Below are 21,887 nucleotides of genomic sequence, written 5' to 3'. Positions count from 1 at the left end.
ACATTCATGGGTTGACCATGATAGTCCAGTGAAAGTTAGTCAATTGACCAATGCAGAGTAAGACCTGCAGTTGGATGAGGAAGATTGGGGCTGAGTGAGGGGTGAATTGACACAAGAGAGACTGTTGAATTGATCAATTAGTTTGTGTGTTTGAGGTTCCCTTCCTCACATTCTTGTTACAAAACTGTGAAATGTGAAATAGGTTGCTTCATCAAATACAACACCTGTACAACTAGAGATTCATTGACAGAGTCATCTATTTACCTTCTTGCTTTGTGTTCCTACTCACAGACATATATTCAGTAACACGGCTCATCTCAGGTACTGGGGTCACATTGATTTCTGGAAAATAAGTATTATTTTCTGATTAAGACTTTAATTTGGTTTGATTTTAAAGAAGCAACAATCCAGTGTTTAAACTGTGCCCCATTAATAATGAGATCCACCAGAATGACCAGGAACATGACTTCAGATGTATGTCAGATACATTTAATTGTGGGATAAGACCTTGTGTATAAAATCAGAGTCCATGGAAACACAGTGTTCCCTAAATTATGACCAGGATGGTACACAAGGCAAAGTTTTCACTTGCAGTTTGAACCACCAAAGTGCAGTGGAGATACATACCTTGGTCTCCTGGTTTACTGGCCCATATTTATCCCTCAGTAAATAGGAACATATTGAGGGCAAATTGGAGACCATATTTTCTACATGACTACACTAGCTATAATTCAACTTCTAGCATGTTTATTTGATAATGGTTTACACCGGGGATGGTGACACAATCACCACATGGTCAGATCATTGCAGATCACCACCTGAACAGCATCATACAGCAGACTCCTCATGGCAACGCAGGTAGACAGGACAATGCACATTGCATAAATAATGCTTCAATTGAACACAACAAGTCTGAAATCAATTTCTCAACAACATAAGCACAAACAGATACTTTTCTTATCCAAAATATATTGTTCTTTTCTCCTTGTAACAAAGATAACATTGTCATTGATAATTTGGGGGAATCTGTGCTGCATTAAGGATGTCTTCATGTACTTTACCTGTAGGCTTGTGCCTTCTTTGACACCACACCACTGCCAGTATAATGACGAGGAGAAGAGCCAGGCCTCCGATAATTCCAACAATGATGAATATAAAATCGTAATTCCCTGTCAAAGTAATAAACACAGAGTTCACATTTGTAGAATAAATGCGCATCATTCAAAAGCTTCCCCAAAGACCAGGCATTAACCACACTGACTAATTTAGATCAGAAGTCTTGAGTTTAACTTGTGATCCAGATTAACTGAGACACAAGGTACTACAGATGATAGTTCACCAATAAAAGCCACAAGGTGTTGGAGAAACTCAGCAGGTTAGGCAGGTGACATTTCGGGTCACAGCCCTTTAGTCTGAAGTAGGGTCCCAACCCAAAACCTCACCTATCCATGTTCTCCAGAGATTCCGCCTGACCCGTTGAGTTACTCCAGCACATTGTGTCATTTTTCCCCAGATTAATTGACCTTACTTAAAAACATAGAAACATAGAAAATAGGCGCAGGAGTAGAGGCCATTCAGCCCTTCGAGCCTGCACCATTTGCCATTCAATATGATCATGACTGATCATCCAACTCAGTATCCTGTACCTGCCTTCTCTCCATACTCCCTGATCCCTTTAGCCACAAGGACCACATCTAACTCCCTCTTAAATATAGCCAATGAACTGTAGCCTCAACTACCTTCTGTGGCAGAGAATTCCAGAGATTCACCACTCTCTGTGTGAAAAATGTTTTCCTCATCTCGGTCCTAAAAGATTTCCCCCTTATCCTTAAACTATGACCCATTGTTCTGGACTTCCCCAACATCGGGAACAATCTTCCTGCATCTAGCCTGTCCAACCCCTTAAGAATTTTGTAAGTTTCTATAAGATCCCCCCTCAATCTTCTAAATTCTAGCTAGTACAAACCGAGTACAAATATCAGCCACAACTTGCCTCAGTAGCCATCAGATAGAGACTGTAAACATTCACACAAGTTTCTATTTCTTGGTTACATTCAGCTGACATTTGTCAGGCAGGAGATGGGAGCTGATGGTTGGCTAATAAAGTAGCAGATTCAGCTGTGATACTTCCCACTGTATAGTGGACAAATGTCTATCATAGTCTAAGCCTGGAACAATGGTTGAATGAGCACTGCTGACAACAGAGTGGATATTGCCCTTGTGCTTCAATCCTCTCTAACCAGGAGCACAAGAACTGTAAATGTTAGAAATACTCAGCCGTTTGAGCAGTATCTGTGGAGAGGGAAAGAAGTGAGTTCATGTTTTATGTTGTCAGATTCAAAGAAAGGATCTTAGACAATAGACAAAAGACAATAGGTGCAGGTCAAGTCAAGTCAAGTTTATTTGTCACATACACATACGAGATGTGCAGTGAAATGAAAGTGGCAATGCTCGCGGACTTTTTTGCAAAAGGCAAACGACAAAACAACCAAACAAATTATAAACACAAATATTAACACACATATTCTTTTACATAATAAATAATAGAAGGAAAAACGTTCTGTAGAGTTAGTCCCTGGTGAGATAGGCGTTTACAGTCCGAATTGCCTCTGGGAAGAAACTCCTTCTCAACCTCTCCGTTCTCACCGCATGGCAACGGAGGCGTTTGCCTGACCGTAGCAGCTGGAACAGTCCGTTGCAGGGGTGGAAGGGGTCTCCCATGATTTTATTTGCTCTGGAGTTGCACCTGCTGTTGTATAGTTCCTGCAGGGGGGTGAGTGAAGTTCCCATAGTGCGTTCGGCCGAACGCACTACTCTATGCAGAGCCATCTTGTCCTTGGCAGAGCAATTCCCAAACCAGATGGTAATGTTCCCGGACAAGATTCTTTCCACCGCCGTAGAAGCACTGGAGGATCCTCGGAGACACTCTGAATTTCCTCAATTGCCTGAGGTGGTAAAGGCGCTGCCTTGCCTTACTCACGAGTGCTGAGGCGCGCGATGCCCATGTCATATCCTCGGAGATGTGGACTCCCAGAATTTTAAAATAGTTCACCCTATCCACAGGATCCCCATTCAGCCCATCGCGCCAAAACTCAACATGTATTAACAAGACAAAGTCCACATACAAACAAGGTATACAAATCACACAGCAGCTGTCAGCATCACATCAGATCATCCTAGAGTTCTGTCACAGAAGCATCACATTCACAGGCACCCACGCAAGCTCATCATATTTAATCCAACTTAATATATAATCACCCTTTATGTTAAACCTTCACTTGTATGTCACTTGAATAACATATTTTGTCATTGATGGCCACTATGTATGGACTAATACACAGTCACACACATGTCTGTACATATGGTTCCAAATACACTTATACAATACCAATCGAACTCCTCCCCTCCACTGGGGCTATGGAGAAATTGTGTCTTTAATCAGTCTTGGCAGTTGTAGTAATACCGGTCGGTGTCCACATAATGTTGAAAGCATCCGTCCTTAACTGGAGTTTAGCTGTTATACTTTCCATCATATATACACTTTTCAATCTTTCCCTTCACTGTTGAACATTTGGTGACTTTACATTTCTCCATGACTCTGTAATCATCTTCTTTGCAATCAACAGCAACACCCCAAGCAAGCATGTCTGACACGCTAGAATTTAGAAGATTGAGGGGGGATCTTATAGAAACTTACAAAATTCTTAAGGGGTTGGAGAGGCTAGCTGCAGGAAGATTATTCCCGATGCTGGGGAAGTCCAGAACTAGGGGGTCACAGTTTAAGGATAAGAGGGAAATCTTTTAGGACCGAGATGAGAAAAACATTTTTTTTCACACACAGAGAGTGGTGAATATGTGGAATTCTCTGCCACAGAAGGTAGTTGAGGCCACAGTTCATGCGCTATATTTAAGAGGGAGTTAGATGTGGCCCTTGTGGATAAAGGGATCAGGGGGTATGGAGAGAAGGCAGGGATGGGATACTGAGTTGGATGATCAGCCGTGATCATATTGAATGGCGAATGGTGCAGGCTCGAAGGGCCGAATGGCCTCTACTCCTGCACCTAATTTCTATTTTCTATGTTTCTATGTTTTGGTATCTATATTTTCTGGAGTCTCTCCTAGTATGAAGCATGCTCCAGAGGTAGATCCACCCCCAAGATTAGCTTGATCTCCTCCTGAATACCTCTCCAATATTGATACAATTTGGGATAATCCCCCAAAATATGTGTATGATCACTAATCTTCCCGCATTGCCTCCAGCATAAATCTGAGGTGTTGCTGTATCTTGCTAACATAAGAGGAGTCTGAAATACTCTCATTCTAGTTTTCCATTCAAACTCCCTCCAGGCGGGGTTGTTTAGACATAGAACCATAGAAACATAGAAAATAGGTGCAGGAGTAGGCCATTCGGCCCTTCGAGCCTCCACCGCCATTCAATATGATCATGGCTGATCATCCAACTCGGTATCCTGTATCTGCCTTCTCTCCATACCCCCTGATCCCTTTAGCCACAAGGGCCACATCTAACTCCCTCGTAAATATAGCCAATGAACTGTGTGGCCTCAACTACCTTCTGCGGGAGAGAATTCCAGAGATTCACCACTCTCTGTGTGAAAAAAGTTTTCTTCATCTCGGTCCTAAAAGATTTCCCCCTTATCCTTAAACTGTGACCCCTTGTTCTGGACTTCCCCAACATCGGGAACAATCTTCCTGCATCATGCCTGTCCAACCCCTTAAGCATTTTGTAAGTTTCTATAAGAAACTTGTGTGTTAACGTATGACCCAAAAGACATGTCTTTTCCCACATTTCATCAGTAATAATATGTGAAATGTGAAATAGGTTGCTTCATCAAATACAACACCTGTACAACTAGAGATTCATTGACAGAGTCATCTATTTACCTTGTTGCTTTGTGTTCCTACTCACAGACATATATTCAGTAACACGGCTCATCTCAGGTACTGGGGTCACATTGATTTCTGGAAAATAAGTATTATTTTCTGATTAAGACTTTAATTTGGTTTGATTTTAAAGAAGCAGCAATCCAGTGTTTAAACTGTGCCCCATTAATAATGAGATCCACCAGAATGACCAGGAACATGACTTCAGATGTATGTCAGATACATTTAATTGTGGGATAAGACCTTGTGTATAAAATCAGAGTCCATGGAAACACAGTGTTCCCTAAATTATGACCAGGATGGTACACAAGGCAAAGTTTTCACTTGAAGTTTGAACCACCAAAGTGCAGTGGAGATACATACCTTGGTCTCCTGGTTTACTGGCCCATATTTATCCCTGTTTGTTAACGTATGACCCAAAAGACATGTCTTTTCCCACATTTCAATTAAATCAGTAATAATAATATTCATTTCCAATTCCCATTTCTGTTTCGTTTCTATAGTGTTTCCTTTTACATAATCTTGAAGTCCTTTATATAAATCCTGGTTCAACCAGATGAATGTTTGAGTACACAGCGGCATGCAGTAAAACATGACATAGATCAGGTCAACTAATACTGACTGATCTACAGTCAGATCAGTAACAGAGGGAGGGATATGGGTGGATGTGGAGCAAGAACATAAAAGGAAAACTCTGCAATTGGAAGGAAGGGGTGGGAAATGAGTTGAAAGAGGAAGGGAAGAGAATAGGACCACTGGGTGGTGGGATAAATGCGTGCACAATGAAGGGGGGGGGGGGAGAGAAGTGGTGTTCGGGAAGTGTTATTTGAAATTTGAGAATTCATTGATCATAACAGAGTTAGACCACTCAAACTGGAAGAAAATATTCCACTCAAATTTCAGGATCAATAAACGACATCAAAACTCAATCATGACTCTAAGTATGAAGAACAAATCCTTATCACTTACTACTGTCCTTCTGATAGTACGGGACAAAAAGCCGGGGCAGGTCTTGATGAAACAAAACACATCTCCAGTTCCCTCGGCCTCTCTCAGCTTTCTGAATAACCAGACTCGGTGATTTATCTTCCTCAGTCAGTGTCTTTTCTCCAACACGTTTGCCATCGTCATTGATCCAAACCAGTCTCATTGACCCAGGGACGTGAGACACAGAGCAGGTCAGGGTAACGTTGTCTCCCTCAGTCACTGCATCAGACGGTTCAGCTGTGACTGTGGAAACAAGCAGGTGGTTTACATTTTGAACAATACGTTCATCAGTAAACTCAGTGGCAACATTCTGACTCCTACCTTTCACTGTGATTAGATCAATGGTGGGAAATAGATTTTGTTCCAGAAAACAGATGTAAAGTCCGGCATCTTGAAATACAACGGGGACAATCCTCACATTGAAATCCTTGCCATCGAAGAGTTTCCCTGAGGTCACCAGTCGATTCACGAAGTTGGTCCCATTGACATTGATGATGGTGGGCTGAGAACGTTCTGCAGTTGCTATTACTTTCCACTGTTGAAGGGGATGAGGTGACCAGGTCCAGTCAGCACGGGAATAGCCACCACCATAACTCACAGAACAAACCAGGTGAAGTTCACTGTGATCGGTGCTGGAGCGGTAAAGTATGTATATCTTCCTATATAAATCTGTATCAGAGAGACAAATGGTAACTCCTTTCAGTATTACAGTTACTGTGCCATACGCAGATTCTCAACCGTATTCTTATAAACATTCGTGGTGTTTTGTTCAACTGATCAAGTTTCAAATGCAACATCTTTCATGAATGCCGCACTAAACTCATCAGATCTTTATAAAATGCAATGTGCTGTACGGCAGTAAGTTGCAGTGAAGTTTGGATATTCCACTCTACATTTCAACATGAGGTTGGCCCCCACACCCGTACTGTCTGGGAATGTCCCGGGATGGAATGAAACCTCCCGGAGACTCCCGAGAGCAGTGTGGGAGGTGAATGTATCTGTCAGTCTGCAGGAGGTGGTTCAGGTTTAGGTTCAGGTTCAGGTTTTCAGGTTCAGGTTCAGGTTCAGGTTCGGGTTCAGTTTCAGGTTCAGGTTCGGGTTCAGGTTCAGGTCCAGGCTGTGGACAGAAGCAGCCCACGGGGACTGACCCGGACACGTTGGCACTTCAAGTGGATCGGCTCATTCCCATTATTCCCACCACCTCTCTCCCATTCACATCCATTGATTCCCTGTCCTTCCCTGTTCCCGGGTCCTGCTCCCAGCTGAATGCTGATCCCAAGCCCGAGTCTGCAGCAGCTGGAATCACTTCAAGCAACACCAGACTCGTAGAGAAGGGTCAGTGTGTGGAGAGGGGATGGATTATTGTTCAGTGTTGATGTGTGGGTCGGGACCCCCAGTGTGTGAGTGAGCAGCAAGTGCTGGTGACTACACTTTCTATCTGACACTTTGACGTGAGTCCTGTATAGTATCTCAGTCTCAGATACTGGAGCATTGATGACAAGATGAGTCATGTATCAGTATCTCAGTCTCAGATACTGGAGCATTGATGGCAAGATGAGCCCTGTATCTCAGTCTCAGATACTGGAGCATTGATGGCAAGATAAACTGATAAAATACTTTACTGAACAATGCTTACAGAAAGACCTCTCCCTCCTGTGCTCTGTGTCTGTCACACAAAGACAAGCAGCCAGCTGCTCCACACAGAGACTTTCTGGAAACTTCTCCCTGATCATTGCAGCATTTTATACTGGAGAGCAGTTGGTCACTGCCACAGTTCTTCACGGAGCGCACACATAATATTACAAGAAGCACCGTGATACAAGTGTCTACTTGATACCCAATGGGAGGTGTACACACTTACACTTGTCTACAGTAAAACCTCCGTTACTTGTGTGAAGAATGTTTCCGTTTTCCCGCACTTCACACACATACAGATTCCCATCCTCCACTGTAACGTGTCGAACCATCAGATAGACCGTGTTATCCAGGCGGATCTGATCAGTGTTGCTCCTGTTCTGCTGGGATGAGTCCATGGGTCTCCAGTGAAGACTGACTGTATCTGAGAGTCTGGAGATGGTGCAGCTGAGTGTAACGTCACTGCCCAGCAGAGGCCTCTGTGGACTTGCCTCAACTGTGAAAAACAGATCAATGAGATTCAGAGTGAGTAGTGGTTTGTACAAGTCAAGTCCCAGATAGGACAATAACATTCTTGCTTGCTGCAACACAACAGAATATTGTAGGCATCAATACAGAACAGATCAGTGTGTCCATATACCATAGAATATTTATATATACACACATAAATAAACAGATAAAGTGCAATAGGCTGTTATAGTTCAGAGTTTGTTTGAAGTTCAGTTTAATAGTCTGATGGCTGTGGGGAAGTTGCTATTCCTGAACCTGGATGTTGCAGATTTCAGGCTCCTGTACCTTCTACCTGATGGCAGTGGAGAGATGAGTGTGTGGCCAGGATGGTGTGGGTCCTTGATGATACTGCCAGCCTTTTTGAGGCAGCAACTGCGATAGATCCCCTCGATGGAAGGGAGGTCAGAGCCGATGATGGACTGGGCAGTGTTTACTACTGTTTGCAGCCATTTCTGCTCCTGGACGCTCAAGTTGCCGAACCGAGCCACGATGCAACTGGTCAGCATGCTCTCTACCGTGCGCCTGTAGAAGTTAGAGAGAGTCCTCCATGACAAACCGACTCTCCGTAATCTTCTCAGGAATTAGAGGCGCTGATGTGCTTTCTTTATAATTGCATCAGTGTTCTGGGACCAGGAGAGATCTTTGGAAAGATGCACGCCCAGAAATTTGATGTTCTTGACCCTTTCAACCATTGACCCGTTGATATAAACGAGACGAGGTTATTGTGCTGGCACCATATGGACAGTTGCTCGATCTCTCTTCTATACTGTGACTCATCCCCATCAGTGATACGTCCCACAACAGTAGTGTCGTCAGCGAACTTGGTGATGGAATTCGCACGATGTCCAGAAACGTAGTCATGAGTATAGAATGAGTACAGCGGGGGCTGAGCACGCAGCCTTGGGGTGCTGCCGTGCTGATTGTTATTGAGGCTGTCACACTTCCACCAATACGGACAGACTGTGGTCTGTGGATGAGGAAGTCGAGGATCCAATTGCAGAGGGATGCGCAGAGACCCAGTTCTGCTAGTTTGGTAACCAGTTTGGCGGGGATGATTGTGTTAAATGTGGAGCTGTAATCGATGAATAACAGCCTGACATATCAGTTTTTGTTGTCCAAGTGGTCCAGTGCGGAGTGGAGGGCCAGCGAGATCGCATCCACCGTTGATCTGTTGTGGCGGTAAGCGAACTGCAGGGGGTCCAGGTTTTTGTCGAGGTAGGAGTTGATTTGCTCCATGATCAACCTCTCAAAGCACTTCATCACCACCGCGTTAGTGCCACTGGTCGATAGTCATTGAGGCACGTCACCTTACTCTTCTTGGGCACTGATATAATTGATGCCCTTTTAAAGCAGGTGGGGACCTCAGACCTCAGAAGTGAGAGGTTGAAAATGTCCGTAAAAACTCCAGACCAGTTGGTCCGCACAGGTTATTAGAACATGACCGGGTATACCATCAGGACCAGGTGTTTTTCGAGGGTTCACCCCTCTGAAGGATTTCCTGACGTCGGCCTCTGTGACTGAGACTGAAATGCCATCACAGCGAATGGGGGATCGGGAAGGCACATCAGTATTCTCCCTGTCAAAGCGTGCGTAGAACGCATTGAGATCGTCAGGGAGTGCTGTTTCGCTGAGATTCGAGCTGCCTCCTGATTTTGCCTTGATTGCATTCAAGCCCTGCCACAGCTGCCAAACATCTGTCTCATTCTCCAGCTTGGAGCAGAAATCCCTTTTGGCCTTTTGATGGCCTATCAAGGTCGTATCTGGACTTCTTGTAGACCTCTGTATCGCCAGACCTGAATGCCCGGGATCTGGATATCAGAAGAGTGCGGATCTCATGGTTCATCCAATAACCGGGTTTAAAGCTAACAGCCTAGCTGAAAGTCAGAACAACTTCTCCCCCAGTGCTCTCAGACCCCTGACACACGTGGCTGGTCACATTGACACAGTGAAATGCCGGCTGTTCACCGTGGGACTGCAGGTGGAACCGGCAACATACAGGCATTGTTGTATTTACACATGCTCTGTTTCAAATATTCACAAACTGTTGAATATGCATCTATTTCCACTCCTTCTAGGTGTATCTGATTGGTCTCAAGAGGTGAACTCTATGCAAAGCCCATGTTCCACAGGTGATGGATGGACTTCCATCCACCTGGTCACAGGTTAACATTAAGTAGCAGTGTCACCCCTGGGACCACTACACGGACACATTGGTTCCATACCACCTTGCTTGCCACGATCACCTTACCCTGTGCCGGCAAGAAGACCATGGTATTCGCTGTGGCTAGATTCATTGATTTGCTGTTCCCAGTGAAGTCATCAAACTATTATCACCCATCCCTGCTGATCATTACAGAATCAATGAACAAAATCACTTCCCCAGTTGTTTGACTTTTCACCGGGTGGAAGAAGTCTCACAATTCCCGCCATCTCTCATCATTCATTATAGGTGACACTATTTACAGAGATTAATTCAACATTATTGATCCTTATCGCACCCACTCACCTTTCATCCCAAATATTTCATATTGTTTCAGGATTTGCTTTATCGGTTCTGTTTGAGTCAAAGTGAAAATTCCCGCCAATTTAAATGTGGGTTTATCAATTGTTAGATCAAGGGTACTGGTATTCACTTTCATCTCCGGGTACAAGTTGCCATCGATCTTCTCATTGATCCAATAGCCCCCCGTTCTTCTAACAGTCGTCAATATTCTGATTTCCTTCCCTGAGTGTGGATTCCATTCCCAGACAAAAACAGTGTTTTTCTCAGCATTGGCCGGTCCGTTTAACACAATCTCGTCTCCATTATCCGAGAAATACATTTGATTTCTGTTTTCTGTTGCGAATACGAACAATGAAGAATTAACATTTAAAACACATTTTCCCCACCCACCCCATATCTGTAATCATTAATTTTGAACTGAATTTAATTCCAGACAGTTGTGATCTTCCTTGGAAACCCCAGCGAGGAAGTCACGGTTTGTGAAGAGATGTGTGTGTGGAATAACCTGGCCTGATTGATGCAGGGATATTTCATCACATGAGTGAGTGAGTGAGTGAGTGAGTGAGTGAGTGAGTGAGTGAGTGAGTGAGTGAGTGAGTGAGAGGGAGGGAGGTGGGGATAGGGGGTTGTGTTGCGGTTAGTGGAGGAACTACACCTGGTTTTGAAGTGACTTTGTGGGAGCGTGAAGTGAAGACATTGCGTCTGGTTCTCCGGCTGCGACTGGATCGATAAGTCGAGGGCAGATCCACCCACCTGGACTGTGGTGAGGAGATGTTAGGGAGGATGGTGTGGACCGCCGTGTCAAAGGCTGCAGAGGCTGAGCGGGATGAGGAGGGAGAGTTTAACTCTGCAACAAGTTCACAGGAGGCCATTTCTGACTTTGATAAGGACCGTGTCGGTGCAGGAGAAGGAGAGGGAATTGATGGGATGGTCTCAGAAATGGAGGTCTTGCAAGGATAGTGTTGGTTTCTGAAGCAGCAACACATTCAGGGATGTGGAATGGAGGTCCAGCAAGGATGGTGTGGATTTGTGAGGCAGCAACACATTCAGGGATGTGGAATGGAGGTCCAGCAAGGATGGGGTGGATTTGTGAGGCAGCAACACATTCAGGGATGTGGAATGGAGGTCCAGCAAGGATGGTGTGGATTTGTGAGGCAGCAACACATACAGGGATGTGGAATGGAGGTTCCAGCAAGGATGGTGTGGATTTGTGAGGCAGCAACACATACAGGGATGTGGAATGGAGGTCCAGCAAGGATGGTGTGGATTGTTGAGGCAGCAACACATACAGGGATGTGGAATGGAGGTCCAGCAAGGATGGTGTGGATTTGTGAGGCAGCAACACATACAGGGATGTGGAGAGGAAAGTGAGATTGACAATAGGGTGCGGGTTTACACGGACAATGATAATTAATGCAAGGTGATTGTGACCGGTGAAGAGAAAGTACTTACTCTGTGTGGAAACTGGTCGAAGCAGGAAAACAAAGACACTGAACATCAAACCAGCTGGCAAACTGCTGCAGAGAAGCCTCGGCCTCATTTTGTACATTCTCTGTTTGGAAACAAGGTGCAGTTTTAGACTAAGGATCAGTAAATTGGTAGTTGGCAAATGTTGTATTGAGTATAGCCAGTATGAAACTCCTGACCCTGGGGCATTTTAGAATTGGCCACACACAATTACACGGGGAAAATACATTCACTTGGTGGAGTCTGCTGCTGGAATATTGTCACCTCAGTAATCTGGGATTTCACCACCATATTCAACTGCTATTGTCCCAAATCATTCATCTGTACTCCGCCTTTTCTATGTTTGAATCAGTTTCCTCCTACCACTCGGTAAAATGTGCTCTACTAAATCAGACCTCGCTAGTGAGTTAATGAACAGAGAAGACAACACAATGGCAAGGGACATTCAATATTCTCAAACGGTCCCAGGACGATGCCGGAAAAACAGGAACAAAAGTATTCAATTTAGATTCTCTGGATACTTTCAAGAGAGAGCTAGATAGGCTCTTAAAGATAGCTGAGTCAGGGGATATGGGAAGAAGGCAGGAACGGGGAACTGATTGTGGATGATCAGCCATGATCACATTGAATGGCGGTGCTGGCTGTAAGGGCCGAATGGCCTCTACTCCTGCACCTGTTGTCTATTGTCTATTGTCACCATTAGGAAAATGGCATATGCTGGTCATTTAGCTGTCGGAAATAAAGCAGGCAAAACGAAATTAATAAAGTTTGTATGCCCTTGTCAAATCTAAAGTGGAACAAGCTGATTGAATGAGTAATAGAAACATAGAAATTAGGTGCAGGAATAGGCCATTCGGCCCTTCGAGCCTGCACCGCCATTCAATATGATCATGGCTGATCATCCAACTCAGTATCCCGTACCTGCCTTCTCTCCATACCCTCTGATCCCCTTAGCCACAAGGGCCACATCTAACTCCCTCTTAAATATAGCCAATGAACTGGCCTCGACTACCCTCTGCGGCAGAGAGTTCCAGAGATTCACCACTCTCTGTGTGAAAAAAGTTCTTCTCATCTCAGTTTTAAGGGATTTCCCCCTTATCCTTAAGCTGTGACCCCTTGTCCTGGACTTCCCCAAAATCGGGAGCAATCTTCCTGTATCTAGCCTGTCCAACCCCTTAAGAATTTTGTAAGTTTCTATAAGACCCCCTCTCAATCTCCTAAATTCTAGAGAGTATAAACCAAGTCTATCCAGTCTTTCTTCATAAGACAGTCCTGACATCCCGGGAATCAGTCTGGTGAACCTTCTCTGCACTCCATCTATGGCAATAATGCCCTTCCTCAGATATGGAGACCAAAACTGTACGCAATACTCCAGGTGTGGTCTCACCAAGACCCTGTACAACTGCAGTAGAACTGCCCTGCTCCTATACTCAAATACTTTTGCTATGAATGCTGACATACCATTCGCTTTTTTCACTGCTTGCTGCACCTGCATGCCTACTTTCAATGACTGGTGTACCATGACACCCAGGTCTCGCTGCATCTCCCCTTTTCCTAGTCGGCCACCATTTAGATAATAGTCTGCTTTCCTGTTTTTGCCACCAAAATGGATAACCTCACACTTATCCACATTGTACTGCATCTGCCAAACATTTGACCCACTCACCCAGCCTATCCAAGTCACCTTGCAGTCTCCTAGCTTCCTCCTCACAGCTAACACTGCCCCCCAGCTTCATGTCGTCCGCAAACTGGGATATATTGCCTTCAATTCCCTCATCCAGATCATTAATATATATTGTAAATTGCTGGGGTCCTAGCACTGAGCCCTGCGGTACCCCACTAGTCACTGCCTGCCATTGTGAAAAGGACCCGTTTACTCCCACTCTTTGCTTCCTGTTTGTCAGCCAGTTCTCTATCCACATCAATACTGAACCCCCAATGCCGTGTGCTTTAAGTTTGCATATTACTCTCTTATGTGGGACCTTGTCGAAAGCCTTCTGGAAGTCCAGATACACCACATCCACTGGTTCTCCCCTATCCACGCCACTAGTTACATCCTCGAAAAATTCTATAAGATTCGTCAGACATGACTTACCTTTCATAAATCCATGCTGACTTTGTCCAATGATTTCATCACTTTCCAAATGTGCTGCTATCCCGTCTTTAATAACTGACTCTAGCAGTTTATTTCCCCACTACCGATGTTAGACTAACTGGTCTGTAATTCCCCGTTTTCTCTCTCCCTCACTTCTTAAAAAGTGGGGTTACGGTTGCTACCCGCCAATCCTCAGGAACTACTCCAGAATCTAAAGAGTTTTGAAAGATTATTACTAATGCATCCACTATTTCTGGAGCTACTTCCTGTTTGTAGTTCATCCATGCAGTCTTTAAATGTCTTCTATTGCATATTCACCGTAAACCCTTTTAGAATTAATTGCCAGTCAATCTTGGCCAATTCACGTCTTATACCCTCAAAGTTACATTTCTTTAAGTTCAGAACCATTGTTTCTGAATTAACAATGTCACACTCCATCCTAATGAAGAACTCAACCATATTATGGTCACTCTTGCCGAAGGGGGCACGCACAACAAGATTGCTAACTACCCCTTCCTCATTACTCAATACCCAGTCTAAAATAGCCTTCTCTCTCGTTGTTTCCTCTACATGTTGATTTAGATAACGATCCCGCATACATTCCAAGAAATCCTCTTCCTCAGCACCCCTGCCAATTTGATATATGTAGATTGAAGTCACCCATTATAACTGTTTTGTCTTTGTCGCACGCATTTCTAATTTCCTGTTTCATACCATCTCCAACTTCACTACTACTGTTAGGTGGCCTGTACACAACACCCACCAGCGTTTTCTGCCCCTTAGTGTTTCGCAGCTCTACCCATACCGTTTCCACATCCTCCAAACTAATGTCCTTCCTTTCCATTGCATTAATCTCCTCTCTAATCAGTAATGATACCCCACCTCCTTTTCCTTTCTCTCTATCCCTCCTGAATATTGAATATCCCTGGATGTTCAGCTCCCAGCCTTGGTCACCCTGGAGCCATGTCTCCGTGATCCCAACGATATCATAGTCATTAATAGCTATCTGCACATTCAACTCATCCACCTTATTACGAGTGCTCCTTGCATTGAGACACAAAGCCTTCAGGCTTGTTTTTACAACACTCTTACCCCTTATACAATTATGTTGTAAAGTGGCCCTTTTTGATTTTTGCCCTGGCACTTTTACTTTTCACCTTGCTACCTATTGCTTCTACCCTCATTTTACACCCTTCGGTCTCTACGCTCACACATTTAAGAAACCCTTTCCCTTTAACTCCATCCTCCACTATCCCATTCGACACCCCAACCCCTTATTCAGTTTAATGCCACCCGTGTAGCAGTGGCAAACCTGCCTGCCAGAATGCTGGTCCCACACCTGTTAAGATGCAATCCGTCCCTTTTGTACAGTTCCCCCTTACCCCAAAACAGATCCAAGTGATCTAAGAATCTAAATCCCTGCCCCGTGCAACAGTTCCTCAGCCACACGTTCATGTACCGTATCTCCCTGTTCCTGCTCTCGCCAGCACGGGGAACTGGAAGCAAACCGGAGATAACAACCCTGGAGGTCCTATTTTTCAACATTTTTCCGAGTTCTCAAAAGTCACGCTGCAGAATATTCATCCCCTTCTTTCCGACATCGTTTGTGCGGACATGCACTACCACTTCCGGATGTTCACCTTCGCCCTTGAGGATTTTCTGCACTCTGTCCGTGACATCCTGGATCCTGGCACCGGGAAGGCAGCACACCATCCTCGCATCCCATCTGTTGCCGCAGAAACCCCTGTCCGTACCTCTCACAATGGAGTCTCCCACTTCAAATCACAGTTTACAGGACATCCATCATTGTTCAGTTTGTGGGTACACAAAAATGCTGGAGAAACTCAGCGGGAGCAGCAGCATCTATGGAGCGAAGGAAATAGGCGACGTTTCGGGCCGAACCCCTTCTTCAGATTTGTTCATTGTTCAGTTTGTGGATACCTGTTAAACCACTCTTTGACATGAAGTTAGACTGCAGTGAGGTCACCTACCTTGTGAGAAGAGACTGATGGTGAACGAGTACAGAGACTGAGTGACAAAGCTCCAAGCACGGCAACACACTGAGATTCACAGTCTCACACAGTTTCTTTGGAAGGGCAAAAATCCTTCCTCTTTCTATCCAGCTCAGGATACACACGCCATCTGTGTTGATAATGTTTGCGTCAGATTACATTTCATCTTGTAAAAGCTAATTGGACAAAACAAATCATGAATTTCCTGAGGTCACAAATATATTGGATAAGATTAGACTTGGAACCTCCTTATATTAAATGCTATTAGTGGGTGGCAAATGTCTAAGATAATGGCAAACGAGGGAATCTGCTGTTTTGTAATGAAGGGAACATGGTCAATATTCACGCCTTGCAGCTGTGTTAGAGCTTTAGCTCAACTTAAAGTTCAAGTGAGTTTATTGTCATGTGTCCCTAATAGGACAATGAAGGTCTTGCTTTGCTTCAGCACAACAGAACATAGTGAGCATTGACAACAAAACAGATCAGTGTGTCCATCTACCATTATATGTCCATATACCATTATAGGAGTTTAAATCTATATCCAAATGTATCACATCACGATGGGTTTAGGGGGTTACAAATGAGGTACATTTGAGAATCAGGATCATACATTATTTTCAAACTTAGTACAATATTTAATGTAAATTTTCTCCCGAGCATTTAATTTAATTCAAGGAGGAACCTGCAGCCAATATTTTCATTAGCATCCAAATAGTTCCTGCATCTTGCAGTGTTCTCCAAGTTCAACATCACAGAGTGCACCAAGACCTTCACAGCCTCTGTAAATAACCCACATAACCATCTTGCAGTGTTCTCCAAGTTCAACATCACAGAGTGCACCAAGACCTTCACAGCCTCTGAGAATAACCCACATAACCACCTTGCATTTCTCTAAAACAAATGTCACCATTTGAAGTGGTGATGATGTGTAAAATCATACTGAAGAATGTTTGATGGTCGTGTGATCTTGAACGGAACAGGGCCACTAAATCATTTGCAAAGGAAATGCTGCAGTGAATAGCTAGTTGGCAAATGTTGTATTGAACACAGCCACTTTGAAAACCCTGGGCCAGGACCATTTGAGAATTAACCGCACACAACTACACGGGGAAGGACCATTCCTCTGTGGAATCTGCCACTGGAATATTGTCACTGCTGTCATCTGGGATTTCACAACCACATTCAGTCGCTTTGCCTTGACTGAAACGACTCATCTGTACGTCGACAGTTTCATTCTTGACCCACTTCCTTCCTGCTTCTCGGTAGAATGGTTTTAACTCATTTGTACCTCACTAGTCAGTCAATTAATTGAGCGAGCGGGCAACAGAATGGCGAGGACGTTGAACATCCTCAATCAGTCCCAGAGGATTGCCGGAGAAATGGGAAAAATAAAATCCACATGAGCATGGATACATTAGATTGACCAGAAAGCCCAAATGGGTAAAATGGCAGATGCTGATCATTTAGCTTCATTAAGTTTATAGTGGAAATAATGGAGACAGAAATACATTGATACAGTTTCATGTTGGAAGGAACTCCAGATGCTGCTTTATACCGAGTATAGACAAGTAACTGGGCGGCAGTAACTTGGAGGGACATGTAGCATCTCTGGAGAGAAGGAATGGGTGACGTTTCGGGTCAAAGAAGTCTGGATCTGAAGAAGGGTCTCGACCCGAAACATCACCCATTCTTTCTCTCCAGATGCTGCCTGCCCCGCTGAGTTACTGCAGCAATTTGTGTCTCTCATCATTATTAATTACGTTTCTATGTCCTTGTAAAATCTAAAGCAGAACAGACTGGTACAGTCTAATAAATGGCTGTAGGAGTGGAATATCACACGTTAGAAAGTATTGAACACAGAGTTCCGTTTCTAGATCCCATTTAAACCACACCTTTACCTGAAGTGAACCTGTAGTAAGGTCGCCTACCTTGTGGGAAGAGACTGATGGTGAACGAGTCCAGAGACTGGGCAGCAAAGCTCCAAGCACGGTGACACACTGACTTCCCCAGTCTCACGCTGTGTCTTATGAAACTACAGGACCTTCCTCTTCCTCTCCTGCTCAGGGTTCAGACATCACTTCTGTTGAAAGTGTTTGTGTCAGTGTAAAACACATCTTGTCAAACCTTATTCGGCAAAGGAAAATGGGAATTTACTGAGCTCAAACATGCATTGGATGCCTTGAGACATGGAACCTCATCTTTCTAAATGGGAAGGGGGAAAAGGGGAAGTACAACGGGATCTGGGGGTCCTTGTTCATCAGTCTATGAAAGTAAGCATGCAGGTACAGCAGGCAGTGAAGAAAGCCAATGGCATGTTGGCCTTTATAACAAGAGGAGTCGAGTCTAGGAGCAAAGAGGTCCTTCTGCAGTTGTACAGGGCCCTGGTGAGACCACACCTGGAGTATTGTGTGCAGTTTTGGTCCCCTAATTTGAGGAAGGACATTCTTGCTATTGAGGGAGCCCAGCGTAGGTTCACCAGGTTAATTCCCGGGATGGCGGGACTGTCATATGCTGAGAGAATGGAGCGCTTGGGCTTGTACACTCTGGAGTTTAGAAGGATGAGAGGGTATCTCATTGAAACATATAAGATTGTTAAGGGCTTGTACACGCTAGAGGCAGGAAACATGTTCCCGATGTTGGGGGAGTCCAGAACCAGGGGCCACACAGTTTAAGAATAAGGAGTAAGCCATTTAGAACAGAGACCAGGAAACACTTTTTCTCACAGAGAGTTGTGAGTCTGTGGAATTCTCTGTGGAGGCCGGTTCTCTGGATGCTTTCAAGAGAGAGCTAGATAGGGCTCTTAAAGATAGCGGAGTCAGGGGATATGGGGAGAAGGCAGGAATGGGGTACTGATTGGGGATGATCAGCCATGATCACATTGAATGGCGAATGGTGCTGGCTGGAAGGGCCGAATGGCCTCTACTCCTGCACCTGTTGTCTATTGTCTAAAGGTTATTGGAGGATAACAAATGTCAAGGGCATTGGGGAATGAGAGTATCTATTGTTGTGTAATGATGAGTATGTGTCAATCTTCTTGTATCTGTAGTGATGTTCTGATTGAGTTTAGTTTTGAGACACAGCATGGAAACTTGCCCTTCAGCCCCTCTGTCCGTGCCGACCACACTCGTTCTGTTCTCTCACTTTCCCATCCGCTCCCTACACACTACAGGCAATTTATGGAGGTCCAGTAACCTACATCCCCACTCATTCGTGGCCACAGGGAGCGTGCTATCTCCACCCAGAGAGCACCCGAGGTCAGGATTGAACCCTGGTCTCCAGCACTGTGAGGCAGGCAGCAGCTCTAACATCTGTGTCACTGTGATTTGGGTGGTTTGGCTGTTTAAAACAATGTGAGTTTTGGGTTGAGGAGAACACAAACCAGTAGATGTGATAATAAAATGCTGTATTTACTCAGTTATTCCAATATTGAGTGTAATTATCTCCTGAGTTTCACACACAAGGTAAACCCACCAGTCACCAGCCTCATCATCATCCAATTTCTTCTGCAACTTTCAGTTTTCTCCAAATCAAACGGCACAGTTTGCACCAAGACCTTCACAACCTCTGGGAATAAATCACGTCCCTTCCAGTTCAATTCAGTTTAGTTCAGTGTAGTCACGTTGGTGAGGTAAAGAGAAAAGCTTTTGCAGAATGCTAACCACCCTGGAGAAAGACAAGTATAATTAATGCTATTCACAACTGAAGTTAGAATAGTTTCCAGTAACACATATTCAAGCAGATGACTGTGTGATGTTTGAAATGTCTATGATAATGGCAAATGACAGAATCTGTAGTTTTGTAATAAATGGAACGGTGAATATTCTTGCCTGTTCATGCTGTAGTTGGTCCGATAGATCAAACTAATATTCATTGCATCAGATCATGGCGGAGGTTGGACTTAGGAGGTCACCAATCAGCTGCATATGATCATCAAACTACTACAATTTGTCAAAGTAAGTCCAATATTGAGAGCAAATTTCTCCTCAGTTCTGAATTTCACTCAAGGTAGAACCTCCAGCAAACATCTTCACAATCACTAGTTTTCCCCTCTGTCATTTGGTGTTCTCCAAGCCCAACCTCACAGAGTTGCACCAAGATCTTCACAGCCTAGAGATATAGACACGAGAGATACATTGTGTTCCAGGTGTACACTGGCCCTATCCCCGAACTCTATCCCCATTACATTGATGACTGTACATCGATGCTAGAAAATATATCCACAATATGCAAACACAATCCATACCCAGAATTGTTTGGTCATGTTAGTGGAGTGGCACAAATTGACCCAGTTAGTCACCATCATAACTTGGAAATACATTGCTGGTCCTTCGTTATTTGTGGGGCCTACTCCTATCATTTACATCATTTACTAAACACATCCATCAGTGGTGGAATAAGGATGGTCACATCCTCATGGGTTAAAACTGGAAGCCTAAACACTGAGGCCCACATCCAAAAACATAGATTTATCAGCAAAACATCTGGAGGGAATCACAACTTGCAGCTCATCATCAGCTCAGGAGTTAGTGTCGTCCTCATTGTGACAAGAAATCTAATCAGGCTCCTTCCTTAATCCGGGTTAACAACTCATTTCCCCATATTGTGTGAATTCTGCAGAGAAATACAATTCATTTTTATTGCTGCTCAGCCTCTGTTTAGATATTTTTCCCCAGTTCCTGAATCTTTCTCTTCGTAATTCATCTCATCTCCCCGTCCACCCCACACTGTCCGTCACTCTCACATTCTAAACATAGAAACATAGACAATAGGTGCAGGAGTAGAGGCCATTCGGCCCTTCGAGCCTGCACCATTCGCCATTCAATATGATCATGGCTGATCATCCAACTCAGTATCCTGTACCTGCCTTCTCTCCATACCCCCTGATCCCTTTAGCCACAAGGGCCACATCTAACTCCCTCTTAAATATAGCCAATGAACTGTGTGGCCTCAACTACCTTCTGTGGCAGAGAATTCCACAGATTCACCACTCTCTCTGTGTGAAAAAAAATGTTTTTCTCATCTCGGTCCTAAAAGATTTCCCCCTTATCCTTAAACTGTGTGACCCCTTGTTCTGGACTTCCCCAACATCGGGAACAATCTTCCTGCATCTAGCCTGTCCAACCCCTTAAGAATTTTGTAAGTTTCTATAAGATCCCCCCCTCAATCTTCTAAATTCTAGCGAGTACAAGCCGAGTCTATCCAGTCTTTCTTCATATGAAAGTCCTGCCATCCCAGGAATCAGTCTGGTGAACCTTCTCTGTACTCCCTCAACTCCCTCCAGGGCCTAACACAGATCCTTCCTCTTTTACGCTGACGTTATCTCTCTTTACCCTTTACATTTAAAAGTAATTCCGTATAATTCTATTTATGTAATTTTTTTAAATACATGAGAACAGAACATGGGGCATGTGTGTTGAGGATGCATTTATTATAAGGATAGTAACTAACTATTGTATTGTTGGTGTCTTGACCAAAAAGCGTAATTTTAAATTATTGTTGCTACTTCCCACTGATTAAAAAATAAAATAATGGTGTTTCTCTCTAGTAAATGTTGCTCTTTATTCATTAAAACATATTTCAATCTCCAACCTGGTTTGGTGTTTCCGGGTTCCAAAACAGTGTTTGGATATTTAAAATAATTTATGCGATAACACAATGTATTTTTGAATGTATGTAAGTGAAATGATGGCAAACAAATCTATTGGAGATGATGGTGATGTACCGTGTAGAATAGATAAGGGAGAAGATGTGGGGACACAAGAGTTTGTAGATTCTG

The 21,887-nt window shown here is 44.1% G+C and overlaps 2 protein-coding genes across 2 annotated transcripts; both read right to left on the bottom strand.

Annotated features, from left to right (window-relative positions):
* Positions 1 to 341: 341 nt before the first annotated feature.
* On the bottom strand, positions 342 to 7,400 carry LOC129695013 (uncharacterized). The gene is made up of 6 exons (XM_055631771.1): positions 7,374 to 7,400; positions 6,847 to 7,006; positions 6,211 to 6,621; positions 5,872 to 6,132; positions 4,764 to 4,980; positions 342 to 661 (listed from the first exon to the last, which is right to left on the bottom strand). The coding sequence occupies exons 1-5, from the start codon at positions 7,398 to 7,400 to the stop codon at positions 4,895 to 4,897; spliced, it is 945 nt and encodes a 314-aa protein (XP_055487746.1). The 3' UTR covers positions 342 to 661; positions 4,764 to 4,894.
* Positions 6,941 to 20,400, bottom strand: LOC129695011 (uncharacterized). Its single transcript, XM_055631770.1, has 4 exons — positions 18,040 to 20,400; positions 11,990 to 12,089; positions 10,541 to 10,870; positions 6,941 to 8,020 (listed from the first exon to the last, which is right to left on the bottom strand). The coding sequence occupies exons 2-4, from the start codon at positions 12,084 to 12,086 to the stop codon at positions 7,716 to 7,718; spliced, it is 732 nt and encodes a 243-aa protein (XP_055487745.1). The 5' UTR covers positions 12,087 to 12,089; positions 18,040 to 20,400; the 3' UTR covers positions 6,941 to 7,715.
* Positions 20,401 to 21,887: the final 1,487 nt, after the last annotated feature.

The sequence above is a fragment of the Leucoraja erinacea genome, unplaced genomic scaffold (genome assembly GCF_028641065.1).
Source record: "Leucoraja erinacea ecotype New England unplaced genomic scaffold, Leri_hhj_1 Leri_902S, whole genome shotgun sequence".
NCBI classification, from domain to species: Eukaryota; Metazoa; Chordata; class Chondrichthyes; order Rajiformes; family Rajidae; genus Leucoraja; species Leucoraja erinaceus.
Note: the sequence above shows the minus strand (reverse complement) of the source record. Positions and strands in the feature narration are given on the sequence as shown.